Genomic DNA, 19,555 nt, shown 5'->3' on the forward strand with positions numbered 1-19,555 from the left:
TGGTATTTCAGAGTTGGAAGAAAATTAAATGTGAAGGCCTACAATATCGAAAGCACATAATATTATTCAACAATAACATTACATTGACCATTGTTTGTTGTGATGTTCTTTGTCTGTTATGCTGACATCAACTCCGATATATGGGATTACTGCTGTGTACCGAGTATAACAGCCTGACAATATTGGCGGGAAACAGCTGGGGAGTTAGATAACTTTCTTCTTTAGCATGCCATTTCTCTGCTTCATACATTTTCTGATACTCCTGGTACATAACACACTGGTTCATCATATTATTCTAGCTATTTGATCCCTACTCTGACGTGCTGTTTTGAATGAGCAGTGTGCATACTTAAGGCAGAGGCTCACTTAGTAGTAGTATGAACTGGTCTAGAATTCCAATTTAGGCCTATTCCAAATTATAGTACCACAATTCACTAAATAACTCAAAATTCAATCCTGGAAAGAGCCATTTCTTAAGAAAATCTTCTTCCTCTCCACTTTTATTAAATTTACATTCATTTTATTGTAAATTAGCAGCGAAGATGGGCTCTCCTCTGGCTTGGAGGAAAAATTTACCTCCAAGTCAGATAGTTTTTCCCCTGCCAGTGTAGTGAATTGAGATTTTCCAATTCATCAGGTACTCCTAGGAAACAGATAAGTAAATGAGCATAGCTTTTGTCCTGGGATTCTCCACTACTCAAATTCCCTCGCCGATAAAAAAACGAAGTGTTCATGGGTCACGGATGTCTGCGACCTGGTTATTCCAGTTCTGGAACTTTGGACTGTTAGATCGGCAGCGTAGTAGTGTTCATTAAAAGTGAGAAAATGTGTGGTTTTCATTTGATCGAGTATTTCATATGAAAGCATTGCTTTTAATCGTGCCATTCCTTCTGACGTCGTTGTAATTACCTATGTTCATTTCAGTTGGGATAACCACTTAGAGAGTCTTTCTGAGGATCTAAAAAGGCAGATTGTGAATGAGTGTCATGCCATTATAATGAAAACTCCCCAACCTGATTGTGACTGATGGTAGGCAAGCGGGCCTACCAGTACAATGAAAATTCCCTAACTCAGACTTCATATGAGAAAAGACATTTGGTGACTTCCCTATCGCGTTTCTATGGTAACGTTAAGAGCTGTGCAATTTAACTTAATACAATCTCACATACAACGTATACACTACAGTAACCTAGAATTATGTATACAATGTAGAATTCCATAGCGAAGCACAGGTACATCAGCTAGTACAGTATAAAGTGTGGAAAGGAGTTTCACCCATCCTTCAAATATTGAAAATTGCAAGGTTTGAGACCATGACATAGGGTCCATAGCCAACACCGCAACACTTATTGACAGATCTCCATCAAAGGACTACATTAACATTACTAAAATTTTTAGTGACTTGCTAACACTTAAATGCAATTTTTCAAGGTGTACATCTCTTTTAATCCATGGGGACAAGAGCCATACAAGACAGATCACAAGCTACTATTCTCTCGTTTTAGAATCAGTCTTCGCCGTAAACCACCCAGCCATTTTCAAACCCTGTTCAGGCAGAAGTTTGATACATCTAAACTTTGAGATGGACCCACTGCCATGAATTTCCACAACATGATCTCTGACATGCTGGCAAGTGCTCCATTCATAAAAGGAATGTTGAATAGAATGGGCTACATTGCTGAAAGTAATCACAGAATCAGCTGAGAAAACCATTGCTTTTAAGAAAAATGTAAGACACAACTGGTTTGATGACAACAACAAAGAGATTTTGTGTGTCATCAACGCTAAACAAGAAGCTCATCTATCCCTTCTTCAAGATCCATCTTCAGACACAAGTGCCCTTTCTTAAACTCAAGCATAAATGTCAGGGGAAAATAAGAAAAAGATAAAGAACAACTGGTGGCAGCAGAAGGCTCAGGAACTGCAAAGTATGTCCGATGCCTGAGACCTGGGTAACTTCTATGCAGGAATAAAGGAGTTATACGGCCCAACATGCTTCTCCTCCGAGACACTGAAAGCTGCTGATAATGCTACCACTATTACTGATAGTCAAGAAATCCTAGAACATTGGAAAGAACATTGGAGTTCAAATGCTTCTGAAGACTTTCTCAATGATGTGCCTCTGCATCCCCATCCACCAACATTCAAGGAATTCAATGCTACTCTCAGGAAACTGAAACATTGGCACTGCCGGTGGCTCCAAGTAGCCTATGCAGTGGCCTCCACGGTGTGCACTAGCCAGCGTCTCGGTAAGTGTGCTAGGTATCAACTGATGAGCCCAACCTAGCACACGAGGGCGAAACGCTGGTAACCAGGAATGAGTTAGCTGGAAAAATTTTTATGTCCAATAACAGACCATTTACATTGGTATCAATCAATCAATCAATCAATCAATCAATCAATCAATCAATCAATCAATCAATCAATCAATCAATCAATCAATCCTGATCTGCATTTAGGGTAGTTGCCTAGGTGGCAGATTCCCTATCTGTTGTTTTCCTAACCTTTTCTTAAATGATTGGAAAGAAATTGGAAATTTATTGAACATCCCCTTGGTAAGTGGCTCCAATCCCTAACTCCCCTTCCTATGAATAAATATTTGCCCCAATTCGTCCTCTTGAATTCCAACTTTATCTCCATATTGTGATTTTTCCTACTTTTAAAGATACCAAACAAAACAAAACCATACCCCATGGCACTACAGCCCTTGAAGGGCCTTGGCCTACCAAGCGAACGCTGCTCAGCCCAAAGGCTTGCAGATTATGAGGTGTCGTGTGGTCAGCACCACACCATCTCTCCACTGACAGCTCGGAACGTACCACTTAATACCAATATAAATGGTCCGTTAGTGGACATTATAAATTTTCCAGCTAACATGCTCTATTGGTGAAAAATATCTAATTCCCTCCATGGGAATTTAGAATTTTCCACTCTCTTATTTCCAAGAGGATCCTACCCGAGTCACAGTGTTGTTTTCTGTGCAAGGCAAATCCAGGAAAAATGCAAGGAACGACAGACTCCTTTATACCTAGTGTTCTATAATCTGGAAAAGGCTTTTGACTCAGTCCCGGGTTCAGCTATGTGCTCAGTACAGAAACACTTTGGCTGTCCACAGCATTTTGTAGATCTAGTCAAGGCTGTTCATTATAACATGTCTGGGCAAGTCGTTCATCAAAATATTATCTCTAATCCATTTCCAATCACTCCAATTTCTCCGTTATGGAATTGCAGTATGCAGATGATGCTGTCGCACCTGCTCTCACACCTGAGAAGCTGCAACAGTCAGTCAGTCAGTCAGTTGTTTCTAGAGTGCTTGCGATCATTTTGGTCTCTCCATTAATGTTCAGAAAACCAAAGTACTCTCACAGCCTGTACCTGGATCGAACCTCCCACCTTTCATTATCTCCATTACGGATTCTCCACTGGAGCAGGTCGACCATTTTTTATATCTAGGAAGTGAAGAGAGTAAACGACGAGCACGGAAGCTCCATCAAGCTCAGTTCCACCCTCCCCCAACCATTTCATGTGATCTGTGTGGACGTATGTTTCATACCAAGATTGGGCTACTGAGTCATATGAAACACATTCACAAAGCTTTGAGTGTGAAAATGTAAACTGCTGAAGAATATCTTTACTCGGATACGAGTTGCAGCCGACGATGACGACAAGAGCCATATACTTCTTACTGCAGACTATTAATAAGATCTATAATCCTCTCACATAAATTATAGAAACAAACTCATTATAACACAAAAAATCAAGTAATTATGAATAATATTAATCACTGTATCAAAAATGATTTTCTAATTGTGATATCTTATTATTCTACAGGCGCGTTTCCTTCTGTCTAAGGTGAACCCTTCACAGACACATAACACCATGCTTGCCTATGGTGTAGGGGTGAGTATTATTGTTATTATTATTGAATTTCCAATACAGAAAAGAAACCCTATTTTGCATAGCATATTAGGATTATAGTTAATTAGATAAGATTCACCACAGATAAATATTATTCTAAAAGCTTATTAGAAATGTGGTAAATGAATCTTAGAAAATGTGAATAACAACATAATTTTTTGAATTATGATACAGTGGGGTGAGTAATAATCTTATGCTGTATCAGCATAATTCTGTAGAAACTGGTAAGTATTCAGTATCTAGCAGGTTAACTTAAATATAAAAACCCACTGTAATCATACTCAGTTCCCTTCCTTTTTTATGCAGGAAAAGGCAACATAATTTGAAGAAAATCAAAGTAACTGTATCGTTTATGTTCTGGCAATGTTTTATTTTGATTAATTGCTTCACTTTATGAAATTAAATATGGAAAACCTATATATCACCTCATGAACTATCTCTTGTACTTACTGTACCAGTTTGATTTTGTTAGAAGTTAAAAATAAAAAAAAAAGAGAGAAGAAAAAAAAACAGTAACATCCATCGTAACATATAGACACCATAAATTTAATAATAATGTTATTGATTTTACATACCACTAACTACTTTGATGGTTTTTGGAAACGGTGAGGTGCTAGAATTTTGTCTCGCAGGATTCCGCATGTAAATCTACCAACACCGGGCTGACGTATTTGAACCCCTTCAAATACCACTGGAATGAGCCAGGATTGAACCTGGCAACTTGAAATCAGAAAGCCAGTGCCTTAACTGTCTAATTTTTTTTTTTTTTTTTTTTTAATTTACAACTGTTAGGTTGAAAATAGACTGAACCTGCCAACTTGGGCTCAGAAAGCCTTAACTGTCTGATTTAAATTTGTTTTTACAACTGTTAGGTTCTTCAGTCTGTTGAAACTAATCTATCTATAAATAAAATTTTGAAACTACTTGAAAAAGAAAACATATAATAACATATACCTAAAAACAAAAGACAACTTCATTAAAAATAGAATGACATGTTTTGTTCTTGAACGAACATCATCAGATTCTATCAAATCACACTTAAAAATAGATTTAGAAATGTTTAAATATTTATGTTTGAATTCTGTTTAAATCCTTAAATACTTGAAATTTGGAACTATCTTCATTAAGTGCTCGAACAGTGCTTCCTCACTCCTTACTCATCCAGCATAGAATGAAAGGTGGTGTAATACTCTGACGTTAGCATGTGTCCAACTGGCTACACTGTCTGTTAACTTTCTGTTACATCATGCTCCCATAGGGTCAACTATTATTATTACTACTCCCATTTTTAAAAATTTCTCCTACTTGTTTATCATTGCACTAACACATTGAACGTTTTTGGCGATGGTGGAATGGGAAAGGGCTAGGATTGGGGAGGTAGAGGTTGTGGCCTTAATTAAGGTACAGCCCCAGTATTTGCCTGGTGTGAAAATGGGAAACAACAGGAAAACTATCTTCAGGGCTGTCAATGGTGGGATTCAAACCCAGAATCACCTGAATGCAAGCTCGCAGCTGTGTGACCCTAACCGCATGGCCACTCACTCGGTGCTCCCATGATTTTTATTATTATTAATATATTTTAATTGTTTTGTAAATTATTTAGGACTTCTTTAATGAGCATTTATTGGGCTGGATAGTTTACTGGTAATTTTCTGTTATGTCATTTTCTGTTGACAACACTTTTTCTTGAACTGTACTTGTAATTTATTATTATTATTATTATTATTATTATTATTATTATTATTATTATTATTTGTCGTTTAGTCCTACTGAGGACAACGGGGCTTGTATCTACTCTTCGGTAAAGTTGTTGCTTTCTTCTTCTTCTTCTTCTTCTTCTTCTTCTTCTTCTTCTTCTTCTTCTTCTTCTTCTTCTTCTTCTTCTTCTTCTTCTTCTTCTTCTTCTTCCAATACTCCTTCATTTGCTAACTATGAGCCAGCTTTCTCTCCTCTGTCCACTTAGTTCCTGTAGTCTTCTTGCTTGTAAGGGACGTTGGGAAAACTCCCTATCGGATAGCTTGACGGAACAGTAGTCGGTCATGAGTTTGTCCCAGTGGAATATTTACTTATTCCATATCCAACGTAACTGACGTGATCCATTTTTTCTTAGAAGCCTTGCCTCTTCCTGTTACTGTGAATATCCTGTTGGTGAGTCTTTCGGAATCCAGATAGGCCAAGTGTCCATAAAAGGTCAGGCGCCTTTTCCTTATAGACGTGACGATGTCCTGGTGTTCATACAGTTCATCATTATGGCGGATTCTGTAAATGCCTCCTTCCTCACTGACTGGTCCTAATATCCTCCTCAGGATCTTCCTCTCTTTTAACTCTAGCTTTCTGAGTGGGCCCTTCCTGGCCATTACAAGGCACTCAGAAGCATACAGAACAGATGGTTTGATGACCGAGTCGTAGTGTCTGAGTTTGAGGTTCTTGGAGAGGCACTTAGATGAATGGATACTACCGTACGACAGGAGTGATAAGCCCCTTCAAACTTGGTACGTCTGATATCTATGGCTAGGTTCTCACTCTTATTCGCAGAGATCCATTCTCCCAAATACTTAACTGCAGATACTTTCGTATGATAGTGTCTGCGAGAGGAATTATAGAAGGGGCCTCTTTGATATTGGTCATAAATTCAGTCTTCTGGATGCTGATCTTCAGACCAGTCTTAACCGCTACACTATAAAGACTCCATAAGTTGTAGGTAGCCTCCTCTATATTGTCTGCCAGTAGAATGAGGTCATCGGCAAAGGCTAGGCATGGGACCATGAGGTTGTCTCTCTTGTACCGAAGCTTCAGTCCAGCTCCTGGTGGTAGCATTGTTCTCCATTCCCTAATGATCTTTTCCAGGACACAGTTGAAGAGAATGCAGGAGAGACCATCACCCTGTCTAACTCCTGTTCTGATTGGAAAGCTTTCGGATAGTTCACCTCTGAACCTGACCTTGGACGTCGTGTTTCTCAGAGTGGCTTGAACTAATTGTAGTGCCTTCCCATCCAGACCAAGTTCCCATAGTATGGAGAAAAGGGTGTCTCTGTCCACAGAGTCATAAGCTTTCTGAAAATCTACTAGGACCACCACCCAGGGATGTCCATCTCAGCTTTTGTAATTGAGAACTGTCCTAAGATTGTGTATCTGTACTGGACAAGATCTAGTCTTACAGAAACCATCTTGGTATTCACCTAATTGTGAGTCTAGCTGTGTGGTGACTCTATTTAGCCGGGCTACAGAGAGGATCTTGTAGGTAATTTGTAACAAGGAAATGTCTCTGTTGTCCATATGTCCTTTATGATTTGATAGATGCTCTGCAAAGACTGGTCATCTGCATGTTTCCACATCTTGGCAACTATGCCGTCTTCACCTGAAGCCTTGTTGTTCTTGAGACCACCGATGATGTCCATTATTTCTCTCGTAGGTCGTTGAAAATCAGGATTCCTGTGTGAAGGCTCATGGAAAATAAGCTTTTCTTTAGGTTCCTCCATGTTTAGTAGCTTCTGGAAATAATCTGCAAGAGTTTTGGTGCAGTCTTTATTGTTCAGTTGAAGTTTTCCATCTGGCCCATGGAGGATGAGGGTAGGAGCTGTGTACTGGGTCATTTGCTTCTTAAGTCATTTGTACAGGTCTCTTGAGTTGTTTCTCTGAAAATTATTTTCAGTCTGTTGCATTAGGCTCCTGAGGTAATTTCTCTTGGTTCTGTGGATGGTGTTAGCTGTAGCTTTTCTTTGCATGAGGAAGGCTTCATAATTGGCTTCAATTTTATGTTGGTTCCACCTAGTCCAGGCTTTACGCCTTTCTTCTATAACCTCATCACACTTTGTACTTCACCATGGGTGTTTGCCTTTGGTTGATGAGGCAGGGATAGTTTTCTGAGTGGCATCCAGCAAGGCCTTTTGTAAGGCAGGCCACCCTTCTTTCTCTGTATACTTCCTGAGGGTAATAGATAAGTAAAATTAAAAATCCACCTTTTCAATACTAATATTAAACGGAACTAAATAAGTTATAACATTTACTTGGAACTAGTTTCGACGCTGGTGAGTGGTATCATCAGCCAAATGTGAGAACAGGCAATCGTAAATATACATATCATTAAATCAATGCACATATTAACACTCCTAATATGGAACTTACGATGCCCCTAAAAGTATCTGGAGAATAAAACTTCAAATAATCACAATTTCATAATCTTGATTAGAATGAAACTTGAATTAAAAGTCTGAATTGTTTTCTGTTTCAATATGGCATATGGAGCTTCCGTATGCAGTTTAAATATGACATATGGGGCTTCCGTATGCAGTTACATGAAGCATAACTGTACACCCAACATCGAAAACTATGTGAACTAGGATTCATGTTGCCAACCTTGACGCAAGTAAAACCTGCATCCCAATTTCGTGCCTCAATTTTTTTTTAATATGCAGGGATTATTCACGTAAAATATGGAACTTGTTGATCAAATAATATATACAGTGGAACCTCGGTTCTCCATTTTTGGAGGAACCTCGAAAAAAAAAAAAAAACATACAACATGGAAAAACAGAAAATCCAGGAACAAATGAACCATCAACAATTCGGCTAAACATCACAAAAATGAAATATCATGTATAATTATAATCTTATAAACACCCCTAAACCAAACCAAACTACAGCCCCAATGGGCCGTCCGCGTCTACCAAGCGACTGCTACTCGGTTCAAAGGCCTGTAAATTATGAGGGGACGCATGGTCAGTGTGACGAATCCTTTCGGCCGTTATTCCTGGCTCTCTAGACCAGGGTCGCCATCTCACCATTCGATAGCTCCTCAATTAAAGGTAATCATAGAATGAGTGAACCTGGAACCAGCCCTCATATCCAGGTAAAAATGTCTGACCTGGCCGGGAATCAAACCCGGGCCCTCCAGGTGAGGGGCAAGCAAGCTAGACTGCAGGGCCGGCTTCAAACATTAAATACCGGTACGTGAAAAAATCTCTAAACTTTACATTCAGTTTTACCAGGGAAACTTCGTCAGTTTCCTCTGAAAACTTCTTTCAGTTCAGCAACTTTGATTAACCATACTTTTCGAAAAATTTAATACCTGTAACGCCAAGCCAAACAACTTTCGACCACAAGTAGTTTTTAATTCTCTAATAAAATATAGCACATTAGATACAAAAGCGCCCAACATGATGGTAAAATCCCTTTTTTTAATCTTCCATTGTAATTTGGTCACCGGTGTGTACTGTTCGTAGTCAGTTTATGGAAATCTTATACCGCATAAATTAGGCCTACATCAACTTTTAAAGGTTCTGTTGAACTCGAGAATATGGTTTCGAATGTTAGTATCGATTCTCAAGTTCTCGAATGCGTTGTATTCAATTCTGTCTGTCACTAATCACAATCAAAGTGGAAAGAGAAAGAATATCATCAAAACTTCAGAAATTACAGTTATTTGTGACCTTGAGCTCAGCTGGAAAGCGCGCTCACTGTACAAGTCAGTACAAGTGTGAAATTATCCTACAAACTTCTAAAATGTAACGTATGCAAATAAAGCAACTACAGTTTTTATAACATTTTAACACAAAAACATAAAATCCCAGCCTTATCCAAACCACACCCCATGGCACTACAGCCCTTGAAGGGCCTTGGCCTACCAAGCGACCGCTATGAGCCCGAAGGCCTGTAGATTATGAGGTGTCATGTGATCAGCACGACGAACCCTCTCGGCCGTTATTCTTGGCTTTCTAGACTGGGGCCGCTATCTCACCGTCAGATAGCTCCTCAATTATAATCACGTAGGCTGAGTGGACCTCGAACCAGCCCTCAGGTACAGGTAAAAATCCCTGATCTGGCCGGGAATCGAACCTGGGGCCTCCGGGTAAGAGGCAGACATGCTACCCCAAACCACGGGGCCAGCATTCCCAGCCTTATATTAGGACTAAAACAGTAACAGACAATCCCAAAACCTCTGATTGCTTTATGTATGTAAGGATTGCTTTATGTATGTAAAGTGCAACATCTGTTCTGGTTTTGATAACACAATTGTATACGATAATATTAAAATACTAAATTTGTGTTACTTAAAAAGGAGTAGTTTCAATTCCTGCCTTAAAGCCCAGTGCCCTGAGGGAAGTGCCAAAAACTTCTTCGGCGATACACTAAAAAAAAGTTTAAAAAAAAAAAAATATATATATATATCTAACCCTGGACATAATGTAGATGTTTTGCAAGTTTGTGAACATTTGACGAAACTTGCTCCGTCTTCAAGTAGAGGTGTCGAAACGTGCTCTGTCTCATTCCAATTGTTGTGGACACTCACTACTTCATGATTTCCAAGGATTCTCAAAACAATACCACCAGAATGCAATGCTAAGATGGTCCCTTATGCAAGGTCACTCGCCAATCACTTTTCCAGTACAGTAGCTTACTTCCTCTAATTACCACAATGACGGGAGGTTAACAGCAAGATCCTTAAGTATGCCGTAGCCATCCTTGCATGAGATACAGTTACTTGAAAAACGTGTGATCGAGGATTTAGCATTGATGGGACTGACATTTCTGGACGGTTGATTCGGGAAATCGTTTCTTTGAGGAATGGATAATGCGGGATTTTTACAACATGATTTAAACGAATAATACAGGAAAACGTAGTTTCCGGGAAAGTATAATTGAGGTTCTACTGTAATTTTGTATCAGTATTTTCAGTTTACCTAGTTCAAGAGAATAGTTGTCCTACAGTGTGTTATGGCTAATGAGAAGTAGCCTAAAACTGCTCGGTAATTTTATGAATTAAGATGACGTTAAGTGGCGTAAATAAAACTATACAGGTGCAAAGTACTGCCTTGTTTTGTAAGCAGCATCATAATGATATCATGTTACAATTGACAGCCTAACAAATTGCTGTAAGTGCAATTTTGTGAAATAAAATGCACTTTATCACTAAAATTTTTGTTCTGTTATAGTTCTTATTTATTTGTAATTTCCACATTGTATATTTTCATGTGGCTGACTGCAAGACTTTCCAGCACGGTACTCATTACACTTGTATTTTATCTACTATTGACATACAATTTCCTGTCATAAATAAAGCTTATCTTTTTCATCCACATGGAATTATCTCCTTCAGTCACAGTTTGTATACTGAACGCAACACATTTGTCTTACTAGTAATGGTTAATCTTACGTGATAGACAGATTTTGTGTTGCTGTGTAATTTACATCATATTAAGAAGGTGAGTGGTTCCATATCTTATACTACTGCATGTAGTTTCTCCTATATCCCTTGTTGAATTTGAGCATATGCCTACAGATTACAAACATATTTGGATAAACTCTAGGGAAATAGGTACAAGTAGCAAAAGGCTTTAATTGCCCCAAAAATGTCTAAAATAATCTGTTACATAAGCAATTCCTTCACTCCAAAATCACAACGGCATATAATCAGAAATTAATTGCACCAATTGTACTTTGGTGATCCTCTTGGTAATCAACGGACTTAGGGAACTGAGTACAAAAGAAGAAAATGTCACATTTGACATACCAGTGATATGGCAGGAACCAATAAACCACACTGATGATTGTTATTTTTGTTGTGTAAATAGGTATTATGGGTTTCTCAGAAAGAAAAAAAAATCATATACCCAAAGGAGGCTGGTCCCACACAATGACTGCTTACCAATTACAAAACCTTCAGAAAATTAAACTGAAATGTTTCAAGAAATGGAATGTGATCTAGGTATTCGCTAGTAGCAAATTAGAATGTGCTTCTAATTCTGAATAATTATAATCTAATTATAAACCAAAGTGTTTACCCAACATGAACTCAACAATCTCATTAGATATCTTTCACTCCCATAAGATAAAGTAGAACTTCTCCAGACTTAAGGAAAAACATCTTATTGAAGATGTCACAATCTGCCATTACAGAAAATGAAAGAAAAGAGAAGCCTTTTTGTTAGATGGTCCAGTGGTCTTCTGTAACAATGTGCCTGATCTCCTTGAGGAACTAAAACAACAATATATTGCATCAGGCTGGAGGCTGGTTTAACGACTCTTACCCAGAAAGTTTGAAGGCCATTCTTCTGCACAATGGTAATTTAAAGCCTTCTGTACCCATTGCTCATTCTGTTCATTTTAAAGAAAACTATGGAAATATGAACATAGTACTGGAATCAATTCAATACAATCTCCACCAGTTGCATATCTATGGGAGACTGAAAGTCATTGCCACGCTGATGGGTATTCAGGGAGGATTTACAAAATTTTGCTGTTCTTTTTGCCTATGGGGTGGTTGAAATACAAGTGATCGTTATATCAAATGAGAGTGGAAATATAGAAGCTCTTACAACCCACGAGAAGGAAACATCCAGCACCTACCCATACAAAACTTGGCTTGTTGTTTGAGTCAGTCCATAGACTAGTTTGATACAGCTCTCCATGCCACCCCATCCTGTGCTAACCTTTTCATTTCTACGTAACTACTACATCTTACATCTGCTCTAATCTGTTTGTCATATTTTTATCTTGGTCTACCCCTACCATTCTTACCACCTACGCATCCCTCAAAAACCAACTGTACAAGTCCTGGGTGTCTTAAGATGTGCCCTATCATTCTATCTCTTCTTCTGGTCAAATTTAGCCAAATCGATCTCCTCTCACCACTTCGATTCAGTATCTCCTCATTCGTGATAATACCTACCCATCTCATCTCATTCTTGTGTAACACCACATTTCAAAAGCTAATTTCTTTCTTTCCGACCTGGTTATCGTCCATGTTTCATTTGCATACAATGCCACACTCCAGACAAAAGTCTTCAAAAACATCTTTCTAATTCCTATATCAATGTTCAAGGTGAACAAATTTCTTTTCTTAAGAAAGGCCTTCCTTGCTTGTGCTAGCCTGCATTTTATGTCCTCCTTACTTCTACCACCATTAGTTATTTTACTACCCAAGTAACAATATTCATCTCCTTCCTTTCCGACTTCATTTCCTAAACTAACATTTCCTGCATCACCTGACTTTGTTCGACTGCACGCCATTACATTTGTTTTGGACTTATTTATTTTCATCTTGTATTCCTTCTCCAAGACTCTGTCCATACCATTCAGCAATTTCTCCAGATCTTTGTCAGAGTCAGATAAAATAACAATATCATCGGCAAATCTCAGGGTTTTGATTTTCTCTCCTTAGACTTTGATTTCTTTTATCGCCTGTTCTATGTAAACATTGAAAAGGAGAAGGGACAAATGCAGCCCTGCCTCACTCCTTTCTGGATTGCTGCCTCGTTTTCAAAGCCCTCAATTCTTATTACTGCAGACTGATTTTTGTATGGATTGCAGATTTCTCCTTTCTCGGTATCTGATCCCGATCACCTTCAGAATCTCAAATAGCTTATGCCAATCAACATTATTGAATGCCTTCTGTAGATATAAGAAAGCCATGTTCGTGGGCTCGTCTTTCTTAATTCGGTCCTCTAACATCAGATGTAAAGTCAGGATTGCTTCACACGTTCCCACATTTCTTCTGAAGCCAAATTGATCTTCACCCAACCTTGTCTTTCCATTCTTCTGTAAATAATATATGTTCAAATTTTGCAGATGTGAGATACTAAACTAATGGTGCGGTAGTTTTCACACTTGTCAGCACCGGCTTTCTTGGGAATAGGTATAACAACATTCCGCCAAAAATCAGATGGCACTTCTTCCGTATATCATACACACTAAACAGAATAACCTCTCCATGCCAGTTTCTCCTAAGGCAGTCAGTAATACTGAGGGTATGTCATCAATTCCTGGTGCCTTGTTCCTACATAGGTCTCTCAAAGCTCTGTCAAATTCTGACCTGAAAATTGGGTCTCCCATGTCATCAGCATCAACAACCTCTTCTTGTTCTAGAACCTTATCATCTACTTCTTTACTTTCATACAATTGTTGTATATATTCCTGCCATCTTTCTGACTTGTCTTCTTTCCCTAGAAGTGGTTTTCCATATGAGCTTTTAATATTCACACACCTAGTTTTCCTTTCTCCAAAGGTTTCCTTGATTTTCATGTATGCAGCATCTGCCTTACCTAGAACCATACAACCTTCAAGATCCTTGCAATTCTCTTTCAGCCATTCTTCTTTAGCTGCCCTGCTCCTTTTATCTACTTCGTTCTTTATTTGCCTGTATTCTTTTCTGCCCTCATTTTTTGCATTCTTGTACTTTCATCGTTCGTCAATCAGGTCTAGTATCCTTTGAGTTATCCATTGTTTCTTAGTTTATTTTCCCTTTCTTCCTAACTTTTCTTCAGCAGCCTTACTGATCTCATTCTTCATAACTGTCCATTCTTCCTCTACTGTGTTTCCTTCAGCCTTTTCATTTAGTCATTGTGTTACATGTTCCTTCAAATAACCCCTCACACTCTTCTCTTTCAACATGGCTAGATCCCATCTCCTTGCATTCCTTTCTTAAATTTCAGATGGCATTTCATTACCAACAGGTTATGGTCAGAGTCCACATCTGCTCCTGGGAAAGTCTTGCAATCCAACACCTGATTTCAGAATCTCTGCCTAATCATAATGGAGTCTATTTGATACCTTCCCATGTCTCCAGGTCTCGTCCATGTATACAGCTGTCATTTGTAGTGTTTGAACCAAGTGTTAGCAAGGGCTAAAATATGATCGGTGCAGAATTCAACCAGGCGGCTTCATCTTTCATTCTTTTATCCCAATCTGAATTTGCAAAGGTACTTGAAAGAAGAAATTCAAAAGGATTCCATACCTGAGTGGAACATTTTGCCATAATGTCAGCTGCTAAACTACAAGAATGTGTCTTATCAGGGAACTATTGTGAGATCAAAAATTTGAAGAAAAGTTGGATGAGATTAAGTGAAAGCTTGGAAAACCTTCAAGTGGCTGTGTATGAACTTCTTAGTGAAGGCAAAGTCTCCTGACAATAGGCGAGTTAAGGAATTACTGGATATGTATAAAGAAATGGTTTGTTGTATGTCACTTAAAACTCAGTAATGTCACCATCACTCTGTTCAATCCACCAAGGAGGAAATATGGCAAATAGGTTGGAATTCATGACACACCATGCCTATAGTTCCGACATGGCACCCTCTGACTTCCATCATGGTTGAGTGAAGGATTAGATTTAAGGCCAGTGCTACAAGACAACAGTGGAGGACATACAGGTATCAGTGCACCAGTATCCAGTAGCGGTGATTAGGGGAAGGGGAGTTGCCCCCTCAATTTTTGGAGAAAATGTTACATTTTTTATTCCATTTTAGCCGACTGAAACCAGGAATTATTAAAACAAGCAATTTGTATAAGCCCTGTTGTCTTATCAGCTAATTCTTTCCTTTATTTTCTTTAATTATTAACAAAAATTTTAGCAGAAATATGCACAAAATATCGTTCAACTTGTCCTTCCATTCTTCTGTAAATAATACGTCTTCAAATTTTGCAGGTGTGAGATACTAAACTAATGGTGTGGTAGTTTTCACACTTGTCAGCACTGGCTCTCTTGGGAATAGGTATAACATTCTGCCAAAAATTGGATGACATTTCTTCTGTATTATACATCATACACACTAAACAGAATAACCTCTCCATGTCAGTTTCTCCTAAGGCAGTCAGTAATATTGAGGGTATAACCAATTTGTATAGCGCCACAGCAAGTAGTGGAGACTTTGCATGTGGTGTGAGGAAGGGCAGCAAGGGTATACTTTCTTCTAAGGTCATGGACATTGAGGTCTAATTCACCCGCTTACCATGCGCATTCGTCAGTCTGGCAGTCTCTGTAATATCTGTTAGTTTCTTAGTGTGTAGTCAAATACTAAATTATTTTTAATTGTATAATCTCACATTATTTTTTTAATTGTAATAAATGTGTAATATTGTTCCATTTGTAAAAGTTTTATTGTATAGTATTGAATCAAAATCTCAAAAAACTATTATTACTGCACTTGAATTGGTAAACTGTCAACTTCTTCCTCTGTCAAAATTCGTTCAGAGAGCATAAGAAATTATCATTTTGTAGCTTTTTCCTTCAGTTTTGAATTATAATAACGTTTTTGGCTTTATGTCCCACTAACTACTGCTACGGTTTTTGGAGATTGCAAGGAGCCGCAATTTAATCTCGCAGGAGTTCTTTTACGTGCCAGTAAATCTACCGACAATAGGCTGGCGTATTTGAACACCTTCAAATACCACCAGACTGAGCCAGGATCAAACCTCCCAAGTTGGGGTCAGAAGGCCAGTGCCTCAACTCTCTGAGACACTCAGCCCGGCTTCAGTTTTGATGTATAACCCCCGCCTCCCCCACCTTGTCCACTATATCCCACAAACCCGGGTACTATTTATAGTCTGTATACTTTTTTGCCCCCGCACTTTTAATTCCCAATCGCCGCTACTGCCAGTATCTGCAGATTGTTCTACTGTAAGGTTATTTACAAGCTTGCAGAACAGTGGAAAAAAAGTGTATGCAAGGAAATTGAGATTACCACCTCTACTTAATGAGTATTCAATTAATTTATCTGATATAGAGTATGAAATTTTATTCCACGAAAGCTTCTCATTATTTGTGAAGAATTCTGTTAAGACATCATCTTCAAGTTAAAAATGATATTTTACAGCTGCAATGGATGTGCACTCAGAGAGGATGATTATCACCTTATATTGGGTTTCCACAATTAAACTGTGTTCAGCATGGCACAACACTGGCTGTTATGATCGTAGGAGTCCCTGAAATTTTGTAGATATATTAAACAAGCAATGCGCTCGCAAATTATGCCACAAACATTATTAGTTTAAGTCTTGCCACTGGGCAAAAATACGACACTGCAAGCAGTCAGAACATGCAATTTTCCGTAACTCTGACGCCAGAATGTTCTTTCGGTGGAACTGCGTTGTGTCAGTCCCATGGTTGTTGAAGGAACAACCACTGCATTCAGCTTTTGTGAGTGGTGTGATTTTACAAGCTCCTTCATTCTTAGTCCATATTTCTTTGAGGAGATGACCCCTCGTGGGCCTGTTAGGTGTACAGTGACATCTGCAAGTTTTAGGGACCCCCTTGTGCAACATGCGATTCCAGCTCTGCAAGAAAGTGACTGTAATCACACAGTTATTTTCATGCAAGATAGGGAAACATCACATGTCGCTCGCCAAGTGAAAGATTTGCTGCGAGAAACCTTCAGTAATGACTGCTTGATCTCTGGGCATTTTTCAGATGCGTGACCTTCAATATCCTCCGGCCTAAATTCAAGTGACTTCTGGTTGTGGGGATATTTGAAGGAACGTGTTTATCAGGGATAAATCCAGTCTCTGCCTTATCTGAAGGCTAGCATAAAACGACATATCACTCTGATTTCATCCGAAATGCTACGGGCAACTGTCGACCATGCAGTGTTACGGTGTTACGGATGCACCATGTTGCTGAGTTGGGAGACCATATCAAACAGTGTTTGTAACCATAAATCCTAACAGATGTGCCAGAACCACCGTTATCATGTGTTTAATCTTTACTGCCATTTTCTGCGACCCTACCTCTGATTACAGTGCCATATTTTCACTTGTTGGCAAGAGTTTGAACTAATAATTTTTGTGCCATAATTCGCGAATGCATTGCTTAGTCAGCATACCTACAAAATTTAAGTTCCCTACGATCATTACAGCCCGTGCTATGCCGTGCTGAACACTGTCCGTTTAATTGCGGACACCTGGTACTTCTCTTTAAAATAATAATCACCACCACCAAAAGTATGCACTCTACCAGTGATACATTTTCTTGCTACAGCCTGTATATCTTTCAGTGTTCCTTCTGCAGTAGTTACAGATATGATATGAATCACTAGCATATTGAGAAAGATACGGTATTGTTTGGTGATGGTGATGGTTTTAAGAGGAAATACAACTGAGCAGCCATCTTCAGAAAGATACAGTACTAATAACAGCATTTGGTTTGCAGGAGGCTGGAGAACCTGTTCTAACAGATGATGTAAGTTTGCAAGTGTTTGTGGAACATCTCAAGAAACTAGCTGTGTCTTCCACAACTTAAGATACTTTCAAGTCCATTATGATAAAATATACTGGGAGTTGATCCAAGGATAAAATACCCCTGCATTAGTATGAAATGGATAAGATGTTTGTCTTCTTATCTTTTTAACAAATTATCTCATGATGCCAAGATTTGGGGAAAATGTGCTGCTCTTATATCAAATTTGCTTTGATTCTGATAGACTGAGTTCTAGAGTAGCAAATAATCTTCCCACAAATTGGAGATTTCCCACTAACTGGTTACATAATGTATTGTTGGCAGTTAACTCTACACAAAATTAAAATATACCATTCTTGCCTCAACTCATATATACCAAGAAGTATTTTGTAATTTTTATTCTAAAATAATGGTACCTAGGCCTATGTTGCTGTATTTTTAAATTGTGATGAACAATGTAACAGACTCAGAGATCAAAGGTGGAAAAGTTATGGAGTGGAGATATGTATATGAGTGTGTAATATATATGTGATTCGGCCCAGGAAACCATGCCATATGTCGACTGCAGAAAATACTCAATACAGAGAAAAACAAGTCAGGTCAAGAGACAATTTCTGGCTTTTAGTGCCATCTAATAGTTAAAATGCAGCCTATTATATGCCTTACATTAAACTGAAATAAAAAATTATACTAGTACAGATATTTTTCTTCTCTTGAACAGTGTTTTTGTTCTTTTTTTTTTTTTTTCAGAATTCAATTCCCTAACCCAGAAAAATAACTTTGGGGACTTGTGGCATGGTTTCCTCAGTCGCATCACTTTTTTTTTTTTTAAAGCGATTACTGAGTCTCTAACATACAATAAACTCAACTGCCACTGAAGGAAGTCGCTTGTTTGTTCTTTTCCAATACTTATGTAACTGAAGGAAAGTAAACTTTAACGTCTGAATTTGAATATTGTAACAATGTGTTTCATTCAGTGTTCCATATAAATAGGATGTCAAAAGAGAATATAATGAAACAAAAACAAATGTAAAAGAAAAGACAATTATAAAGGCAACTATTTCAAAAGATAAAATGTACCTTGAGGAAAACTTGAAATCCAATCTCCTGTCTCAGGAACAAATAATATCAACTTCTAATCTTTACCAGTACACTTCATATTTTGTACACGTAGCCTATATTCAAAAGAGATATAAAATGACTTGTACTAGATTTACGAATAATACATTCACTATTATTTATATAAAACTTGTTCGTTGTTCTTTTAATGTTTATATTTGGATAATAAAGTTTAAATAAGAAGACAAATAATACATTCACTATTATGTATATAAAACTTGTTCATTGTTCTTTTAATGTTTATATTTGGAAAATAAAGGTGATGGAAATGCAAATGCAAGGAAGGAAAGGCTGTGGACAACCATGATTGAGATGGAAGGACACAATCCAACACAGTATTAGAGAAAGAAACCTAGACTGGGACACGGTGTTGGAGGAGGAGTGGTGGAAAGACCAAAGAAAGTGGAGAGGAACCATATTTCCCCCTACCTGGCTACAGCTGGATAATGGGAATTGATGATGATGATGATGATGATGATGATGATGATGATGATGATTAATAAAGTTTAAATAAGAAGACAATGGGTCTAATTTGTGCATTTATCTCTAAATATTAAAAAATGAAATGAT

At 38.2% G+C, this 19,555-nt stretch overlaps 1 protein-coding gene across 1 annotated transcript in view; it reads left to right on the forward strand.

The window, feature by feature from the left end:
- LOC136869220 (protein transport protein Sec23A) overlaps positions 1-19,162 on the forward strand; it is a 101,088-nt gene extending 81,926 nt beyond the window's left edge. Inside the window, exons 15-16 of the mRNA XM_067144832.2 lie at positions 3,832-3,900; positions 17,840-19,162. Coding sequence (XP_067000933.1) covers positions 3,832-3,900; positions 17,840-17,929 — 159 coding nt within the window. The 3' untranslated portion in view covers positions 17,930-19,162. The remainder of the gene's footprint in view (positions 1-3,831; positions 3,901-17,839) is intronic.
- The last annotated feature ends 393 nt before the right edge of the window (positions 19,163-19,555 follow it).

The sequence above is a fragment of the Anabrus simplex genome, chromosome 1 (assembly GCF_040414725.1).
Source record: "Anabrus simplex isolate iqAnaSimp1 chromosome 1, ASM4041472v1, whole genome shotgun sequence".
In the NCBI taxonomy this organism is placed as follows: domain Eukaryota; kingdom Metazoa; phylum Arthropoda; class Insecta; order Orthoptera; family Tettigoniidae; genus Anabrus; species Anabrus simplex.